The sequence below is a fragment of the Sceloporus undulatus genome, chromosome 5 (genome assembly GCF_019175285.1).
Source record: "Sceloporus undulatus isolate JIND9_A2432 ecotype Alabama chromosome 5, SceUnd_v1.1, whole genome shotgun sequence".
Taxonomy (NCBI): Eukaryota; Metazoa; Chordata; class Lepidosauria; order Squamata; family Phrynosomatidae; genus Sceloporus; species Sceloporus undulatus.
The window spans coordinates 138,899,094-138,920,263 of record NC_056526.1 but is presented as its reverse complement, the minus strand read 5'-3'; the positions used below and the strand labels follow the sequence as shown (position 1 = coordinate 138,920,263).

Below are 21,170 nucleotides of genomic sequence, written 5' to 3'. Positions count from 1 at the left end.
AAAATGCTAACAGAAGACAGAGAAAAGGCAGAATTACTCAACACCTTCTTTGCCTCAGTCTTCTCAGAAAAAGAAAAGGGTGCTCAACCTGAGGATAATGGAGCAGAGGACAGAATAGGGGAATTTCAGCACAGAATAAGTAAAGAGATAGTAGAGGAACACCTTATTAATCTAAATGAATTTAAGTCTCCGGGACCAGATGAACTCCATCCAAGGGTATTAAAAGAACTGGCAAATGTAATATCGGAGCCATTGGCAATAATCTTTGAAAACTCCTGGAAAACAGGAGAGATCCCAGCAGACTGGCGGAGGGCAAACGTTGTCCCCATCTTCAAAAAGGGGAAAAAAGAAGATCCCAACAATTATCGTCCAGTTAGTCTGACATCTATACCAGGAAAGATTCTAGAGCGGATCATTAAACAAAAAGTCTGTGAACATCTAGAAGGCAATGCCATAATCACAAAAAGTCAACATGGGTTTCAGAGAAACAAGTCATGCCAGACAAACCTAATCTCTTTCTTTGATAAAATTACCAACTTGGTAGATGAAGGGAATGCTGTGGATATAGTATATCTTGATTTCAGTAAGGCCTTTGACAAGGTTTCCCATGACATACTTGCAAACAAGCTGGTAAAATGTGGGCTAGATAAAGGAACTGTTACATGGATCTGTAATTGGTTGACCGGCCGAACCCAAAGGGTGCTCAACAATGGCTCCTTTTCATCCTGGAGAGAAGTGACCAGTGGGGTCCCACAGGGCTCTGTCCTGGGCCCAGTGCTATTCAACATCTTTATCAATGACCTGGATGACAGAATTGGGAGCATACTTATCAAATTTGCAGATGACACCAAATTAGGGGGAATAGCTAATACCCCAGAGGACAGGATCAAGATTCAAAATGACCTGAATAGACTAGAAAGCTGGGCCAAAGCTAACAAAATGAAATTCAACACAGAGAAATGTAAGGTATTGCACTTAGGGCGGAAAAATAAAATGCACAGATATAGGATGGGTGACACCTGGCTGAATGAAACTACGTGTGAAAGGGATCTAGGAGTCCAAGTAGACCACAAGTTGAACATGAGTGAACAGTGTGATGCGGCAGCTAAAAAAGCCAATGCTATTTTAGGCTGCATCAATAGAAGTATAGTGTCTAGATCAAGAGAAGTAATAGTGCCACTGTATTCTGCTCTGGTCAGACCCCACCTAGAATATTGTGTCCACAATTCAGAAAGGACATTGAGAAACTGGAGCGTGTCCAAAGGAGGGCGACAAAAATGTTGAAGGGTCTGGAAACCATGCCCTATGAGGAACGACTTAGGGAGCTGGGGATGTTTAGCCTGGAGAAAAGAAGGTTAAGAGGTGATATGATAGCCCTGTTTAAATATTTGAAAGGATGTCATATTGAGGAGGGAGCAAGCTTGTTTTCTGCTGCTCCAGAGAACAGGACCCGGAACAATGGATGCAAGCTACAGGAAAAGAGATTCCACCTGAACATTAGGAGGAACTTCCTGACAGTAAGGGCTGTTCGACCATGGAATGCACTCCCTCAGAGGGTGATAGAGTCTCCTTCCTTGGAGGTCTTTAAACAGAGGCTGGATGGCCATCTGTCAGGGATGCTTTGATTTGGATTTCCTGCATGGCAGGGGGTTGGACTGGATGGCCCTAGTGGTCTCTTCCAACTCTATGATTCTATGATTCTAAGCCTTTCCAAATTAGTATTTTGGTATGTTAAGTGAAGTTCGCTATTTAAAACATCTTGGGTCCAGTTTCTTGAACTGGTGCCAAAGTGCACCACACAATGTGGAACCACCATAGGTATTAAATATTTGTTGGGAAAGAGAATGTGCTGGAAAAAATGTGAAAATTTTAGACAAGGTTACCTGCTCGCTGTATAAACAAGGCTCGGATTTCAAGCAGAGTAGAAACAAATTGCTGAAAAGATGTGTCTTGGGAGGCGTTTTACTTGTAAGGAGTTATTCCTAAAATCATTTAGATCTGAAATGAGTGAATGCTAAGAGATTTGGGTGAAATGTAAAGTGTTGTTTTTTAGCTTTTTGCTACACATGTCAAAATGTATTTTTAGCCTTTTCCCATGCCACCCACCCACCACTACAGCTGTTTATCTTGACTCATGCTTTCTTGAAAGACAAGCAGCGCAAACCTGAAGTATTTCTGCCAGAAGCATTTTTTGCAGTTCTGTGTTGGTTCACTGAATGCACGGGAACCCGAAAGCACCATGTTTAATCTTTTGCTGTTCGTGATAGAAAGGATTATAATACTGACTGCATAAATATCTGTGCTCCATCTCTCAAAAATTATCCTGTTAAGACTATCAGTCCTTGATCCTTTATTTAAATGGGCAAATGCAAGATACAAATGTTAGTGATATCATGAAACTGTAAGGAGAAGGCACAAATAAATCGGTTATCTGGTAGCAGATTATGTATAAAGATAGGGAGTCCAGGGAATCCAATTACCACTCACTTATGATGTTGATTTGAATATTTTGAGCATGTCTAAGTAATAGCAATGCATTTTTTCCTTGTCCATGAGAAAATCTTAGAAATAATAATAATAATAATAATAATATAGAAGTTAATAGCGCAAACAACCCATACTACAAAAACCTAATGTATGGTGCATCTCTACATTAACCTTGGATGAGTTTTGTGACCCTGTAACTGGTTGCCCTATAATTTGACAAGTACATTTTCTAACAGTCTGATCCAAATATAGTAATAATGAGAGGCTGTAAAATTATTTTCAAACCGTCTGTAATGCCATTTATTGGGGCCATAATTTTAAAAGACAGAATGTAGGTCTAATGAGTGTTTTTATTGGTAAGGGCTTACCTTCAAGGCTTTTAGATTATTATGGAGAAAAGTCATGTAAACAAAACGTGATAGTAAGGAGAAGCTGAAATTCCTGAAACCATAGAAACAATGTCATTCACTGCCTACCCTTCAGTGATTCCCCCAAATTGTTACTGGAAGAATATCAGTGTGTACTGTACTATGTTGCCTCTGTTTTCATCAATTACTGTGGATGTTCTTTCTAGGTCTTCACTAATCAAAATTAATATGCAAGTGGAAGATTAGGTATATGGATTACATTCTAATAATATTAAAAAACAGTCTTCATATTTTGAATATCAAATTGTCGCTTTTCAACCTAGCTCACAATTCTTACCAATTTTTTTTTAAATTGTTGCTCTCCAGTCTTTGTTAACTTGAAGATTTTTCTGAAAGATGTTCAGTAGTACAATAATTGGTATAACTGAGAAACAGCAGCAATTTGAAACAGTTCATAAGGAAGAACAGACAAGTTAGGACAGGCTGCAGCAGTCTGCCCTTTCCTTGGCTTCCTGGGAAGGGCAACATTTTTTCTGTTCCTCTCCTCTGCTCTCCCACTATTGAGTTAACGAGATGCAAACTATCTTTGCACTTTGGAATTAATTTGCAGTAATTAAAATAAACTGAGGAGAAAGAAACTGAGACGCTTTAAAAGCACCTGAAAAAGTTGAATGACAAGGTTAATGTTTGGGACTGTCTCTGCCAAACTGGAGTACAGTATGTCCATGGAGAGTTTAGTTCCTGGAACTGCCCCCCGTGGATACCAAAATCTGTGGATGCTCAAGTCCCATTGTATGCAATGGTATAGTGAATGGTGTCTTTTATATAAAGTAAGAAAATTAGCATTTGCTTTTGGGATTTTATATATTTAAGAATATTTTCAAGGCATGGATGGTTGAATCCATGGATAGGGAGGGCCAATTGTAATTGGATGGTATGAGCTTCTCTAAACACTAGTAAAGTAAGAAGGTGACTTTAAATGCAAGTCTGCCACAGTTATATCTTTTTTTGTCCATTGTACTAATTCTAATACTCTAATGCATTTTTCTCAAGTTGTTTTTTATTCATTTTGATGCTGACTGCATGAACTCATCTGGTTTTGATTGTCATAGGTGCTTCTCCCAGCAGCTAGTTTGTTGCAGTTGCAGGATGTAAAGAAGAGCTGCTGTGAGTTTTTGGAAACACAACTTCATCCTGTCAATTGCTTGGGCATTCGTGCTTTCGCTGACATGCATGCTTGCATAGAACTTCTGAACAAGGCCAACATATATGCAGGCAAGTGCAACACCAGTTCAGGAAATAATGAAGTTAGACTGTGGAATTGCTTCTTAACTACATCTAATTTGGTATCCTTTGAATAATGCTGACACAAAAGAAAACTGATGCCACAAAAATGGAAATATAAAAGTCCTGCAACTGATTGATCTGATGTTTTGCTACAAAAGAAATCTTCATAAGGCATCTATGAAACTGAATAGACCCCAAAACAAGGATGTGAGTGGTGGGGGGGGGGGGGTTTCAATGTCAATATAAAATCTTCATATTCATGCTAGCAAGCTATTCAGATAGTAATTGTAAATAGTAGAGTAAATCTCATTGATAATCCCAACTAGAGCAGACCCACTATATCATTTGCTAAATATTAAGTCAACATTTCTGCAAATACTGTTGATTCAGTAGGTTTACACTAATTTGGACGAGCAAATGGATTTAGGGCAGAGTTTGCCAGTGTATGATAGTTATTATAATAGCTGTCAAAAGGCAAGAATAACTCAGTTCTTGTCTAGTCAGCATCTCTGTTTGGGAGAATGCACATCTGTGTTACTGTGATTTTCCCCACTGTGCTCATTTTTTTTCTGGAAACGGAATGTTAGCATGAATGGAAGTTCCTGTTCCTCATATTAGCCTCTTTCTTTTTTGTGTGTGTACAGCTTCATAGTATGAACTGATTTCTAATAAAGTCTATATAAGCAACCAGTATTGAAAACACCTTTCATTGACTGTGGTTTTTTTCTCAAGAATCCAAGACAAACACTATTAAAATGACAGAAAAAATCCTAGTAGCTTAAGCATTATTCATACTAAGTGCTAGCCGTGTCTTACCTTTGAAAAGGCCCGGTCTTAAAATGGCAGCATTTGTATTTTGTTCTGCAAGCTTAAAAAATAGAAAATGCCTTTTAAAAAAATAAAAAAACTTTTACATCATTAATTTGTCCAGTAGGAACATAAGCAATCTTTCAGACAATCATCTAGCTCTTTGAAGAATAAAAGGCAGTACAGTAATGGCCACGGTCAAGCATGCAGCCAGATTACTGATCCTTGTCCTGAGCATATGCAACAACAATTAGGCTCAGGAGGGCAGGAGAAGATAGCATTTCTACCTGAACTGAAACTGGTTGGAAGAAGAAATTCTTTTGTCTTGAAGTTGGGAAATGATGTCAGAGCAAACATGGCATACACTTTAAATTGAATTTTGCTAATTTATTTTCCAGATGTATACATTTAAATATAATAATTTAGTTATTTAATCATTTAAAATAGTTTAATAATTTGAATTAATTTTCATTTGTTTATATTTGAATTTACTCATGTAATCTAAACTGCAGGTATATCAAATCTCAGCAACACCCTTGTTGCTACATTTTTATCTCTTATGACAGCTTATTCCTCCATGAGGCATTAGTGGCAATTGATAAGGTCCTCTGTTGCATCAATTTTGGTATTATTCCAGCCTTTGGCTGACACAGGAATTGGAATCAGCGTGTTATGGTACTTACAATCCTACTTGTTTTATTTTCAGTCTCTTATTATATCATTTGATAGTCCAACACAGATCAACTTGAAGATTGAAAAGTACTGTATAAATATAAACTAACTCTACTAAGGTGCTTGCCTCTCTTTCCTCTCCTTGCCCCCTGTAGCTGGCTCAACTGGGCTAGTTACAGAGCAGCAGGGAGGTGATGGAGAGGAGGGAGGGGTGTGCACATGGCGGCCTTGACCTCCCGAATGATCAAAACCACGACTGCCAAAGCCATGAATATGGAGGGATGGCTGTAGGTAGATGATTATATGAAGAAAGAAAATCCTTTCCAGGGATATCCAGGAAAAAGTGGCTAGGCAAAACTATGCACTAGAGCAGGGGTAGGCAAAGCATAACATTTGGGGCACATGTGGTCCTTGGGACCTGTATATGTGGCCCCTCCTCCAAAGCCCCAAATATATATTTTTTTATATCGAGATGATTTGGGGGTGATTTGTTTTGCTTCCAAACTGCCGAAACACAGCAATTTGATTCCTCAAGCCTTCAAAGTCCTGGAAGCCTCCACAAAATATAAAAGAAAAAAATTAAAACACTCCAAAATCAGATGAAATGGGAGGCAGAAGTGACATTGCATCACTTAAGCTGTGCCAAAGTGCTCTAATGTCTGCTAGGTTGGTCATCTCTGTACTGGAAAGACTTGTTCACTTTAACAACAGCTCTTCCCATGACTAATGTGTTGGCCTATGGGCTCTCTCACACTACACAATGATAGTACTGTAATTCCACTTTAGGTGCCATGGCAATATCCTATGGAATCCTGGGATTTGCAGTTTAGTGGGAGTATTCGGAATTCTCAGCCAGATGGCTGTAGTGCCTCACCAAACTACAAATCCTAGAATCCCATTGGATGTTGCTGTGACTTTTAAAGTAGAAGCATTGTAATATAACTGTGGAGTTTGAAAGAGCCCCTGATTATAGGATAAATCCTTCTTTAAATAGTTTTACTGGCTTGTCTCTCCCAAGAAGAAGGGAGCCTGGGTAGCTCAATTTCAGTAAAAAACAAGATGGACCCCGAACAAAGACATGCTAGTAATTTAAACAGGAGACACCTTTGTAGTTATCAAACTGCTATACCAAAAAAAGAGAAAATTTCAAAATCCAGGCAGCATTCACTAGAAAACATAACTGTATGCTGAGGAGGAGAGGGATTCCATTTTGGCTGTAATACATTCCTGGAATTTTCTTACCATAGATGGCACAGATATTTATTCCATTGGTAACAAAGTACTGCCTTAATCCAGATCTCCTGAATCTAATTACTAGGGAAGCAGAAGATCCAAAGTCAGCAAAGGAGACTCAAACATCATTTCTGCTAAGCCTGAGTATTTAAGTAACACACTTTCAAGAATGTAAGCTATAGGAACAAGGATAGCAGCATAGCAACAGGAGGGATCACTCAAAAACAGAATTAGTGGTTGGTTTACTGAAATGTTTGGATTTAAAGGCTTCTTTGTGAGATTAGGGAGTATGCAGAAAAATGTTACATTTGTAGGTAAGCCTCTGCCTCTAAGTGACAGAATATTATCATCTGTTGCTAAGGTTTCTTTTCAGTGTTGCATTCACTGTGTTTTTAGAATATTTTTTAACTGTTCCTCTACCTAATGAACACTGGAAGCATCATTAAAATAAAATAAAATGCAAAAAGCTGCAGCTTTCTAAACAGCAAGACCAATAAGAGCATCATTAACAGTAGAAAACATAGTGGAACAAAACTATCTTCACCAGCCGTTTAAATTGTTGAAGAGGAGCAGAACTGATTTCTCTGAGGAAGGAGTTCCATGGTGTTGTGTGCTATTGTATAAAAGGACTTACAGTATTTGTAGTGCCCACCAACTTCACCTGGTTAGAAGGCAGAGCATGCAAGAAGGCCTCAAGTGATGGATGCAGATAGGAGTTGGCAAAGTGATCTATCTAGTGGACACTAGGAAGCAATCTGGCTAAAGTTTTTCTACCACCAGCATTCTACAAATATTTTTTCAAGGCAGCTTTGCACATTATTACAATAGCCTAAAGGGGAAGGAGACAAAACTTGATTAACAAATACCCCTCTGGTTTTTAATCTCTGTTGTTTCAAAGAAGCCTCTCTTAAAATTAGCACTGTTCCTAGGAATTTGTTTAGGTGCATAATGCTTCTAAAGAGCCAGTATGGTGTAATGATTTGAGCATTGTACTACAACTCTGAAGATCAGGGTTCGATTCCCCATTCGGGCATTAAAAACCCACTGGGTGACCTTGGGCAACTCACACTCTTATCAGCCTCAGGTGATAGACAATAGCAAACCCACTCCGAAGAAACTTGCCAAGCAAAAATGCTATGACAGGTTCACTTTTGGGGTGCCAAAGGTTAAAAATGACTTGGAGACACCCAATAATGCTTCATCAAGCTTGATGTCTAAGAGGGCTTTCCATTTTTGTTGGTTATATGATACAAAAAGTTGGCAAATCACAACAAGATACTTGAAGTTCACAGCTAGAATTTTGAAACAGTATATGAATTTAGGTGCACTACTTTCATGCCAGAAATATTTTATTTGCATCCTGGGTTCTAGGCTTTGTGTAAGGGCTCCTCTCATCACCAGCAAATTTCAGGGCCCAAGCCTGTTTTTAGCTGTCAATTGACTGGGCCCTGTGTTACCATTTTAGGTTTCTAAGAATTCACATTACTCTGCCTGTTTCCTTCATAAAAGAAGATATATCAAAATAGTGAGTCTCCTAGGCAACCAACTGATGTCTGAACAGGCAGCTGATCAAAGTACAGTATTGCCTCTTCAGATAGCCTCCTCCCCTGCCCAGGAAACCTAAAGAAATTAAGTGAGATTGTGTGTAAGACTGAACAAAACAGACAGAGAGGGAGAGAGCAAATCAGTGCTATGAAATGGCCAATTTGCTGATCACCTATATGGTAATGCCAGAGATGCTAAAAAGAGTACCATTATTGTGTCTGAATAGTTTCAGCACCAAGGAGATAATTTCTCCTTACAGTTTTGAACTAGTGAGTAATGTGTGAAATTTGCAACAAAAATTCAGTGTGGAATGTTCTCATCCAGTATGCCAGCCAGCTACCCATGGCTTCTTTCAAGATGGTTCTTATGTTCTACCCTGAATATTACACTGCCTTAGTTTTCACCCTAAATTCTCTCTTATGTGATTCAGAAGCGAAGCAGGGCCAACCATCATTAATGCCTAGATGGGAGACCTTTGGGGAATACCAGGGATCTCCATGCCCTGGCTACAGAAACATCAGTATACCTACACCTAAACATCAGAATAGAGGAACTTATTCAAAATTTAACATATTGTCATTCCAGGCTTGCTTCTTCTCTGTCATTATATAGTGACTTGAAAACTTTTATATAACAACTGTTGTTGTTATCCACCCTCGAGTTGATCTTGACCCATGGCCACCCTGTAAATGAGACAGCTCCCAGTTTCCCTGTCCTTCACTGCTCTGCTCAGTTCCTGCAAATTCATATCCACGATCTCTTTTATAGAGGCCATCCATCTAGCATGTGGCCTTCCTTCCTCTCTTTCTGTTTCTCTCCAGCTTTCCTAGCATTATTGTTTTCTCTTGGGCTGGAGAGTAGGAGGAAGGAGTAAAGGAGTAAGGGTTTTTTACAGGAATAGGAGTAGGAATAAGGAATAACAAAATATTTATGTGAGTCCTTATTCCTGTTATTATATTGTACATGCAGACACCATTTTTTTATTATTATATTACACTGGGGAGAGGACTGGGAGGCATAGAGAGACACTTGTGTACACGCACACATGCACACACACACACACCAGCCTTGCAAAGCAACCAGGGCTTTTCCCCAGGGCTGGGGAATAGGAGTAGGAATAAAGGAGTAAGAGGTTTTTACAGGAGTAGGAGCAACATTAAGAAAAATATCTTACTCCAGAGTCAGACAAAGAGTAATCCGAAAGTCACCACTACTCCCCAGCCTTCTCCAATGAATTGTGTCTTCACATGATGTGGCCAAAGTACGACAGCCTTAGTCTAGTCATCTTGGCTTCCAGAGAGATTTCTTGTTTGATCTGTTCTAGCACCCATTTATTTGACTTCAAGGCTTCCATGGTATCCTCAGAAAATCTCCAGCACCAGATTTCAAATGAATTGTTTTTGTTCCTATCCGCTTTCTTAACTGTCCAGCTCTCACACCCATACGTGGTAAAAGGAAATAGAATGGCTTATTCAGTTGTAACTTTCGTGTTCAATTGGTTATCTTTACATTTTAAGATCTTTTCTAGTTCTTTCATACCTGCCCTCTCTTACGATTTCTTGACAGCAGTCCCTCCTCCCATCAATGTTTGACCATAGATATGAGAACACTTTTACTATTTCTATTTCCTCATTGTCTAGGTTGAATTTGTGTAAATTTTCTGTGGTCATTATCTTTGTTTTCTTTATGTTTAACAATAAGCCTACTTTTGCACTTTCTTTCTTGATCTTCCTTAGTAGTTGCCCTAGGAGTGTGATGTTTTCTGCTAGTTGTATAGCTGTTAATATATGGGTCATTTGTTTTAAAATAGTTGTTATGCTTTTACATTGCTGGATTGTTTTTTAAATGCTTCATTTTGTAGTGAATTTATTTGGATTTGGATTAAACTTTGCTTTCTTTGTTAAAGTGAAAAATATAGTAAAATAAGAAATTAACAATTCTCTTCTTTCTGCACAGTGGATATTGCCTGCAAGTCTTCAGGCTATAATTCCTGCTAGCTCAGTGACTTTAGTTTTTGAGGCTGCCTCTAAATTATGTTTTTGAATCCCATGTGATATTCTGTAACTAGGATCTTACTGCAAATTATATTTTGTGAACTCATGGACAACACTTTATTTTATGCAGAAAGGTAACCATTCCCATGGGACCAAAATTTGGTTGATTTTGTAAACTGGATTCTGTTATTGCACTATGTGTTGCAGTGCTTGATATACATGCACTATGGGTTACACCAAGTAGCTGTTACAGCTGAAATGAAAATTAACTATGGTATAGCTACTGAATTTACATATCATATTATTAACTTTATTTATATCCTGCCTTTTCCTGAAGAATGAGACTCAAGGTGGCTTACATATTAAAAAGATGACAATTAAAACATTCAAAAAGTCAACATTAAAACTCAATTTAATTGTTAACAATATTAAATGCATACATTTCTAAAAAAATTAGAAATTAAAAATACAGTTTAAAACAATACAGTTCTTACTACCCCTTTTCTTAAAAGCCTTCAACTCTAAAAGCCAGTCTGAATAAAGTTTTTTTTTTCCTGCCAACAGAAGGAGAAGCAAAGGGACTTCCAAATTCTAGGGGCAGCTGCTGAGAAGGCTGTCTCTCATGTTTCCAGCAAGCATACCTATGCATCATCATCATCATCATCATAAAGGAAAATATCTCCTTACCTTTCACCAGTGTGTTAATTTTCTAAATAATTTATTTCTCTCCAAACAGAACAGCACTTTACAGAGGTTGCACTTAGTGAGGAGTTTCTGAACTTGGGTGTAGAACAAGTGTGCAGCTTAATATCCAGTGACAAGCTAACAATAACATCCGAGGAAAAGGTAAGATAACTTTCCACTTAATCTGGTTTCAGTTTTTTTTAATTCTGGGGCCATATCATCATTCATGTGTCCATCGGTCTATTCTTAGACTCTAAAAGGATTCTTTGAATCATCCCTTGCCTTCTGCACTGTCTAATATTGCGGGGCTGGTTTTCCTGATCCAGTGGCCTTTTTTGGCTAAAAATTCTAGTAGACCAGACAAACCCTTTCAACTTTTATCAGTCATTTGTTTATTTGATTTCATACTGTCCTTCCACCACTGTGATTACTATCATTTTGGACAAAATGATCATGTGAGAAAAATTTAAAAAAGAAATAAAAGCTCTACAAATATCTGACACAGGAGAATGTAAACAAAAGTACTTGACCAGCATCCCCAGATGCTCTAAAAAAAGAAGGACCACTCCCTAGGTGCCACCTACCTTAGTACAGTATAATTGGTGTGTCTGTACAAGAGCCTCTGAAAATTATAGTACCAGTTGAGTCTCCCTTATCTGAATTGCTTGGGACAGGAGTGTTTTGGATTTTGGAGTTTTCACATTTTAGAATATTTGCCTATGCATAATGAGATATCTTGAAGTTAGGACCCAAGTCTAAACATAAAATGCATTTATATTTCATATATACATTGTACACATATCCTGAAAGTAATTTTATACACAATATTTTAAATAATAATAATAGTATTTTTTTATAACCCGCCTTTCCCTGTGTTGGATCAAGGCGGGTACCAGGATATAAAAAGAGAAAACAATAATATCAAATGTATTCAAATTGGTCTGAAGAGAAACAATTTAGACACACAGAGAGTGAAATTAGGGGATCAATTTGGGAAGGCCCGCCGGAAGATATCTGTTTTTATTGCCTTCTTAAAGGCCTCGAAAGATGTTAGTTGGTGGATCTCATCTGGCAGATCGTTCCAGATTTTTGGAGCGGCAGAAGCAAATATCCTCTGGGAGATAGTTACTAGTCTAGTTCTCTGTGACTGTAATAGGTTCTTCCCTGAGGACCTGAGAGTGCAGGAAGGATTATATGGGAGGAGGCATTCCCTCAGGTAAGCTGGACCCAAGGGCTTTATAGGTAATAACCAACACCTTATACTGTGCCCAGATGCTAATAGGCAGCCAGTGTAGGGATTTTAAGATAGGTGTGATAGAATCAAAGTTGGAACTCGCAGTCACCAATCTGGCTGCCATGTTTTGGACCAGTTGCAGCTTCCGAACGTGGCATAAGGGTTGCCCCATGTAGAGCGCATTGCAGAAATCAAGACTAGAGGTTACCAGCAAATGTACAACCATTTCAAGGTTTTCCCGTTCCAGGAAGGGGCGTAACTGGTGTATCAGCCGAAGCTGATAACAGGCACTCTTGGCTGTCGCATCAACCTGGGACGACAGGTGAAGCGACGAGTCGAGGAGCACCCCCAAGCTATGAGCACAGTCCTTTAGGGGAAGTGTGACCCCGTCCAGTACTGGAGACCTCATCACCATTCCTGGATTAGGATTGCCTATAGCGAGTACCTCCGTTTTATTTGGATTCAATTTAAGTCTATTTTCCCTCATTCAATCCATTACCGACCTCAGACAGTCATTCAGAGGAGAGATGCCATCCTTGGTCACTGAAGCAGTCCGAGACATGGAGAAACAAATTGGGGTGTCATCAGCATACTGGTAACACCCCGCTCCATGTCTCCGGATAATCTCACCCAGCGGCTTCATGTAAATGTTGAAAAGCATTGGCGACAGTATCGCGCCCTGAGGGACAACCGATTTGAGCTCCCTCTTGGCCGAGCAACTGTCGCCAAGTGACAACATCTGGAATCTGCCCGACAGATAGGACCAGAACCACTGCAAAGCAGTGCCCCCGATTCCTAACCCTCTCAGGCGTTCCAGAAGGATACCATGGTCTATGGTATCCAAGGCTGCTGAGAGGTCTAAGAGCACCAACAGGGCCACACTTCCCTGTCGATGCACAGACTGAGATCATCGACCAAGGCGACCATGGCAGTCTCCACTCCGTATCCTGACCTGAAGCCAGTTTGAAATGGATCAAGATAATCAGTGTCATCCAAGACTGTTTGGAGTTGGTTGGCAACAGCCCTCTCAATCACCTTACCCAAAAATGGTAGAAGCGATACCGGCCGATAATTGGATCTCTCTAGGGGGTCAAGGGAAGGCTTTTTAAGAATTGGTTTAACAACAGCCAGTTTTAAACTGGCTGGAAAACAGCCTTCTCTGAGGGAGGCATTGATTATAGCTCTTAAAAGAGTCCTAGTTGCCTCCCCTCCTTGAATGGCTAGCCATGAAGGGCAGGGGTCGAGAGGGCAAGTGGTCTTTTTAACCTTTCCAAGCAGCTTGTCTACATCATCAGTACTCAGAGACTGAAACTGATCCAAATGAACCTCATTAACGGAGTCTCTGGATACCTCTCTTGTTCCTGTATTTAAGGCTGGTGTCTAAGTCGGCTCTTATCCAAGAGATTTTTTTCTGCAAAAAAGTCACTGAAAGAGTCACAGCAGGCCTCTGTAGGTTGGAGTAATGGATTCAAGGTGGAAGGAGTCTGAGTTAAGTTCTTAACCACCTTGAAAAGTTCTGCCGGACTAGACTTTGCAGACGCAATAGATGCAGAAAAGTAAGATTTCTTTGCTGCATTTATTGCCATTCAATAGGCTTTGAGAAAAGTCCTATGACGTGTCTTGTCAGATAAGAGTCGAGTCTTTCGCCAGTGACGCTCTAGTCGTTGTGCAGTCTGCTTCATCTTTCTAAGATCTTCTGTATACCAAGGGTTTCTATTTGAAGCGGGCTGAAAAGGACGCTTGGGAGCAATTGTGTCAGTAGCCTTTGTAAGATCATTATTCCAGGTATTCACTAAGGCTTCGACATAGTCGCCGGTGTTACCAGCCATTGCACCCTCTAGGGCTTCCTGGAACCTTCTGGGTTCCATTAACCTTCGAGGGCGGACCATTCTAATAGGTCCACCAACCCTAAATAATTTTGTGCATGAAGCAAAGTTTGTGTACACTGAACCATCAGAAAGTAATGGTGTCACTATCTCAGTCACTCATGTGGACAATTTTGAATTTTGTAATATTTTGGATTTCAGCATTCCAGATAATGGAGACTCAACCTGTGGTGCACAGGCTGCTTGATTTGGAAGCAGAAGATTCTTCAGGTTTTGTAGGACTCTAAAGTAACACAACACTTTGAATCAGGCTGGTATTGGTTCTAGTGTACTGTTACTAGTGGTGTTCTTTCAACTTGCATGAAATGTGTTCCCCTCAAATGATCCTAATTAGTAGCCTGGAAGCTGTATTGTGCATTAACTGCAGTTCTGGGCAGACTTCAAAGCTAACATCATATACAACACATTACAGTAGCCCAGTGTGGAGGATACCGAAGAACACAAAATAATCCTGTGTATATTTTTTAAAAAACAAAACTTATTGGATGATGTCATAATTACTTGAATACAGATAGCAATGCAAGGCACCATCATATGACACCGAATGTGGGCTGAGATGTAGGTTAAGCAAACCATGTGCTGAGTTTGGGCATATGGCAAAGCTGTTGTGATGATTTTGCTTTGCCAAATGCCCAGGTCTTGTGTGGGTTTCTTCCCTCAGTGAGGACTGACACTTTATTTGTAATATCATAATCCAACTTAAATACTTGGCAGGAATGCAGTACTGTCAACCCACATCTCGGCCTGCTGGTAAAATTATGTGACTGTTACTATCTTTTGACAGAAATTATCACTAGATAATTTTTTGGGAAGGTTACCCTAATTTCATTTGAACTGAACCTTTATTAACCATAAACTTCACACATGTACACACACACACACACAGAGAGAGAGAGAGAGAGACTATTGTAATATTATGTAAAATCCAACAGGACTGTATCTTTAATGAGGCCACTGAGAACCAAGAGGGAATGTGCCATCTAGAGATGTCCAAATCTATCACTTTCTTTTCCATTGAATTTCTCCGAACTCCACTGGCATTCCTATACCATTGGCATTCACTTCCCTCTTTAGTTGTGTCTTTTTTCTTCTCACATGGGAATTTATTTGTATTTTGTTATACACATTCACTGAAATATCTTCTAACATATCCAATAAATATCTATTTAATTTCCCAGTGATTTAGGCATGTTAGTGCCATTTGTAATATATGCACTTTAAGTAAGACATGTTTTTATATGTGTACGTGATTGTGTACACATTTTTTCTTCCCCAAAAATGCATTACAAGCCTTGGAAATATTGGAATTTCCAGAGTAAAATGCTCTACATCTTGCAAATCTTGGGAGGTACAGAATTGATATTTTCATAAGGAAGTACAAACTCAACATAATTATTTTCAGTTTAATAACAGTATGCTGAAGATAACCTTAAGATTTTCAAAATTACAGAAGACTTCTCATGTATTAGAAACTGAGGGCAAGGCAATTCCGCTTCTCTTTCTAAACTAGGCTTTCTAAACAAGATTCCTGATGAGGACTGGGAATGCCAGACTAGAAAAGAAACAAAGCAAGTTGCAATGCATTGAACTCATGGCTTTTGAGTATGTCTGAATGGACATGAATAGACTTGTGCTATAAGATAATCGAAGTCTTTGGATAAATCATTTGGAACTACATATTTTTGGTTTTCTTGAGACGTGTAGAAAGCATGGACAGAGGTGCTGTATCAGGCACACAACTCAGACGTTCCTGTATGTGTCTCAGAAATTTAGCTCATCTGACTTCCAAAGAAACGTAGAAGCGCAAAACAGGGAGCCATAAAATGCTGAAGCCAGGTAAGTTATTTGGCTGTATGAAGTAGAAAATCCCACAAGCACTTTTCCTCCTCCAGCAAAGTTAAAGCTCAGATTAAATAAATAAATTTGTGTTTTTACTTTGCAGTATGAGGAAAGATCCTTGTTGTGGATAGCATGTGTTGGTAGGTGAACTTTTTATTTGTGTCCAAGTGTTGGAGGGCAGTTCTGTCTGATTCTCTAACCACTACAGTTGTTCTGGCCTCTGGTATAAGAGCCTTTCTTCACCACTCTGAATTTGTAAAACTGAGAGAGTAGAGCACATTAAAAGAATAGTAGATGAATACGGTATGTCCAAACAGAAAAATGTGCAAAACTCATAGTGTCTTTTGTTATTAAAGGTATTTGAAGCAGTGATAGCTTGGGTTAACAATGACAAAGATGTGAGACAAGAGCTCATGGCTCGCTTGATGGAACATGTTCGCCTGCCATTGCTCTCCCGAGAGTATTTGGTTCAGGTAAGTAAAAAGTAAGCATTTCACTTCCACACTTTTCCTCTTTCTGTTCTTCAATTTTGTTAGATAAATAACTGCATTTTAAGTGGCATAGGATTAAAATGTGTTAAGCATTAAGCAAAGGGACCTGCCTTATCGTCAAGCCGCTAATCTTGTCAAGGTGTATTGTTTTACTTTATCTTTCTGAAATTTGGTAAAGCGGTGTGTAAAACTAGCAGATGTATCCAACTTTACAATGCCCATAGTGCCACACTTCAACAGTTTTCTCTTTCCCTCTGCTATTTCTTCCCACCCTTCTTGCTGACTTTTCTCTCCGTCTAACCTGGTGCAATTTCAAACTTTTCATTTGCTCACTCCCCCTGCCCCATTTGAAAAGGTTGGGAACCCAGCAGAGGGAAAGTATTATGTCATACAGTTTAACAATTTCCTTGGAGAAATGAATAGTCTAGGCCAGTTTCTAGCTTCCTCTCTGATGGGTAGGGGAGATAATGAAAGTTGGCCGCCTAGTATCTGGAAATGGGACTACAGGCTGCAGAAATATATTAATTAACTAAAATGAATTACAGCCGTCCCTCCGGATTTGCAGCTTTGGAATTCACGGAGTCGATTATTCGTGAGTCCCTAGCTGTGTGCGTGTGCACTCCTCCCTCTCTGTCTCTCCCAGGCTTTTCCCCTGTGAGTGAGAGAAAAGCTGATGATGGAGGGAACAGCCAGGAAGGTGTGTGCACACAGCTAGGGACCTGTGAATAATTGAGCTCCCTGAAGCCTTGGACTGAAGGAGGAAGCAGCCAGCATGCCCTCCTTCTTTCACTCCCAAATTTTGAGAGGGCCAGGGATCTCTCAGACCTTGGGACTGAAGGAGGAAGCAGCCAGCATGTGCTCCCATGCCCCTCCAGCACCTCAAACAGCTTCAGAAGGTAAATGTGCACACTAGGTTCCCCCCCCCCCCCATTATTCACGAATTTTTCGTGAGGCTCCTCCGCCCTTAACACCCGCAAATCTGGAAGGGAGACTGTACTCCATTTTAAAAAGAGTACATCCTTCAGTGTTCCCTTAGCATTCTCACATTTTTAGGCTGTATCTGCACTGCAGAAATAATACAGTTTGAAATAAGAGCTCTGGTGCCACAACAAACTACACTTCCCAGAATTCCATAGCAATGAGTCATCGCCATTAAAGTAGTGTCAAACCAGGTTATTTCTTCAGTGCAGATGCAGCCTTAGTTTCACAGTCTTGTTGGTGTGGCAAAGACACCGACATCCGTGCGCTCTTTTATTGTGATCCAATACAATCTGATTTTTTTCCTGTTGCATGTCATGGTGGATATGAAACTTATAAGAATGGAAAAGATAGGATGAGTGAGTAAATCAACTTAACTGGTAAAGTCCCCAAATCTACAGTGCCTATCACAAATGGTTTTGGTTAAGAATAATGCAAGGATACCGAAATAAAATACTTTGGTTCTTTGTGTACTAGTATGTGCATCCCCTCCATTTTCTGTTGAAAAGATTAATATTTGCTGTGTGTATATATTATTATATTTTAGAAATGTTGGTCTCTTTAAGAAGTATTTTTCATTCTTCCAAGGTTTTTTTCCTCTTTAATTTTCTTGGATTCCATTGTTTATATAAGTTATCCTGACATTCTCTGAAGAAGGTATTTGGGGGGGGGGGGTTGCATAGCAAAATGTGTATCATAACAGAACAAAATTCCAAGAGATAGGTCACAAACCAAAATAGGTATAGCTAATCCTATTGCATTATATTTTTGCTAGGGCATAGTTTCTCTACCTTTTCTCTGTTGTAGCTTCCCAGAAACTACCTTCTTGAACTTAATTCTAATTGTTTGCAAAACGTGTTTAAATATCTTAACTGAACAAAGCCAAGAGATCTGGCATAAGGCTAATACTAAAATGAGAACTGCACATTCCACCAAATTAGATTAGTCAGTATGCACTCATATAGCAGAATTTGTTGAGACTGTTTCAATATGTTCAATGCACAGAGAGTCGAAGAGGAGGCACTTGTTAAAAATAGCAGTGCGTGTAAGGATTACCTCATTGAAGCGATGAAGTATCATTTGTTGCCACTTGAACAAAGAGCTTTAATGAAAACTGCACGAACAAGATTGAGAACACCTGCCTGTCTTCCAAAAGTAAGAGTCATAGTTGGCTTGTGTTGCTTTATATTTTGTGAGGAAATGTTAAAGTATGTTGAACAGAGGGAATAAATGAATGGAATTGTGTGGTCTTTTAATTCATTACTGACAATTCGATCGCTTCAGAACAGTGTAAAAGGATAACATAAAATGATTAAATCAGATAGAGGATCTTTGTTATCTTGTTGCGCACAAATTGTTTTATTGAATAAGTCAGTTTAGATGTACAATGTAGAACAGCCACATAGTTATTTCTGGCTTTTCTAATTTCAGATTCATAAGTAGAGTTTTGTGGACTAAAACCTAATTTTAATTATAGCCCACCTTTCTCCCCCCAAAAATTCTCAACATGCCTCAGGTGACCGTCAGATGTCCATTGAATGAGCCTCAAGCTTTTAGTGACATACTACATAGGCATTTGTTGCCATACAGATAACAAACACAGATGGTCAGGGAGATCAAGTAACAGGAAATCTTTTAATAAGAGTAGATTCACTAAATCAAATGGTGATTTGCCAAATGTTGTGTGAAATGGCTGTACTCTGATTGGGACTGACCATGGATTTTAGGTCCATGATATACTAGATAATAGCAAAATGAGGTGATTGGTGTAGTGGGAGGACATCTCAGTTCTTTATGAATCTGTGATGATGTGAAATCCAGTTTCCAGAGAATCTCTTAAGACGCCTCAAAGGAAAATATGAAGTTTTTTTTTTCTGTAGGAAACTACAGATTATTATTATTAACCTTTATTTATGAACCGCTGTAAATTTACACAGCGCTGTACATGCAATCTTTTTAGTTAGGCGGATCCTTGCCCTCAGGCTTACAATCTAAAAAGACATGACACAGAAGGAGAAGGGAGTGGTGGAGGGAAAGGGTAAGAGGTCCAGCAGTTCCTCTCTACCTCTAAGGCCTGGACCAAGGCAGATGGACTGGAGGGAGGGCTTGACTTCATAATGGATGGTTAATCATTTTCCAGGGAAAATACATACTCTCAAGTAGGATAATGCATATACAATACATAGCAATACAGGAAATGGTTTGATAAAAAGGCACCAAAAGAACATCAGATAGTAAGCAACAATTATGCAAAGCCTGGGAAGGCTTCTCTGAACAGACAATAATGCTAGGAAAGGTGGAGGGAAGTAGAAAGAGAGGCAGGAAGGATGCAAGATGGATGGAGTCTATTAAAGAGATCACAAGTATGAGTTTGCAGGAGTTGGCAGAGCAGGGGAGGGCAGGGGGTCTGGGCAGGTGCTTCATCCATAGGGTCTCTATGAGCCCAGAGCGACTTGAAGGCAGTTCACCACAAATAGGCAAATGCTGTGTGTGTATGTACATATATCCACACAGACAAGAATGTAGGCATGTATGTTTATGTATATTTCTCTCTCTCTATATATATATATATATGTTTTGTCTCAAAGTGATCTGTTTAGATTTGTTTTTTGTTTATTTAGGTGTTTAGCTCATTTGGGCATTTCTTTTGTATGAATATTTTTTGATAGTCAATTAAAAAACAACAACAAGAACAACAAACAGGCCAATGCCACACTGTTTCTGCCCAAATACAGGTGTTTGAGCAGAAATGGTGTCGCCCTCCCCCCCCTTTTCGGGTGCCACCTGGTGTGGTCCGCACCCCCTGGTGACGTCACTGGTGTCTCCCCCTTTTAGAGTGGCACCTGGTGCAGTCTTCACCCCCCGTGACGTCACTGCGTGCTTCCCCCTCCCTCCAGGTGGTCTCCTCCTCCTCCTCCTCTCCCTCCTTGGAAGCGCAGGCAGCCAGTCGCGCAGCCTCCTTCCTTCGACGCGGCCGGCTGCCTCCTGCTCCTTCTCCTGCTTCTCCTTCTCTTGCCGGGGCAGGGATGGGTGGGTGCGGCAGGGCCTGGGCGTTGCTCCTGCTCCTCTGGGGCGTCCAAGGCCAGGAGCCCCAAGCAGCCACGGCTTCCAGCCCCAGCAGCCCCAGCAGCAATGGGGCCAACCGCCGGCGCCGGCTGAGCCAGGAGGACGGCCTCTCCTTCGAGTACCACCGCTACCCGGAGCTGCGGGAGGCCCTGGTCTCGGTGTGGCTCCAGTGCCCCTCCATCGCCCGCATCTACAGCGTCGGGCGCAGCTTCGAGGGCAGGGAGCTCCTGGCCATCCAGATCTCCGACAACCCCGGAGAGCACGAGCCCGGTAAGGAAGGAACCAGGCAGGGGACCAGACCTCCCCCTTCCCGGAAGGCTGGGCCACTGGCAGGACTGGGACGGAGGGACAGGGCCACCCACCCACCCATCCATCCATCCATCTCGCTATCAATCCATCTATCCATCCATCCATCCATCTTTCTATCCATCCATCCATCACACCATCCAGCCATTTATCTGTCAATCCACCCATCAATGAATCCATCCATCCATCCATCCATCCATCCATCCATCCATATCTATCAACCCACCCACCCACCCATATCTATCTATCTATCTATCTATCTATCTATCTATCTATCTATCTATCTATCTATC

At 40.3% G+C, this 21,170-nt stretch overlaps 2 protein-coding genes across 4 annotated transcripts in view; both read left to right on the top strand.

The window, feature by feature from the left end:
• LOC121931984 (kelch-like protein 2) overlaps positions 1-19,476 on the top strand; it is a 46,901-nt gene extending 27,425 nt beyond the window's left edge. For 2 of the 3 annotated variants that reach the window (XM_042470181.1, XM_042470184.1), the window contains 4 exons: positions 3,968-4,130; positions 11,130-11,239; positions 16,393-16,509; positions 18,511-19,476. In XM_042470181.1, coding sequence (XP_042326115.1) covers positions 3,968-4,130; positions 11,130-11,239; positions 16,393-16,509; positions 18,511-18,735 — 615 coding nt within the window. In that variant the 3' untranslated portion in view covers positions 18,736-19,476. Of the gene's footprint in view, positions 1-3,967; positions 4,131-11,129; positions 11,240-16,392; positions 16,521-18,510 lie in introns of all 3 variants that reach the window. The other variant, XM_042470182.1, reaches the window with a different exon arrangement.
• A 944-nt stretch (positions 19,477-20,420) lies between these two features.
• The window catches only part of CPE (carboxypeptidase E), a 125,104-nt gene continuing 124,354 nt past the window's right edge, over positions 20,421-21,170 (top strand). The window contains exon 1 of the mRNA XM_042466895.1: positions 20,421-20,841. Within this exon, the coding sequence (XP_042322829.1) occupies positions 20,532-20,841 (310 nt within the window). The 5' untranslated portion in view covers positions 20,421-20,531. The remainder of the gene's footprint in view (positions 20,842-21,170) is intronic.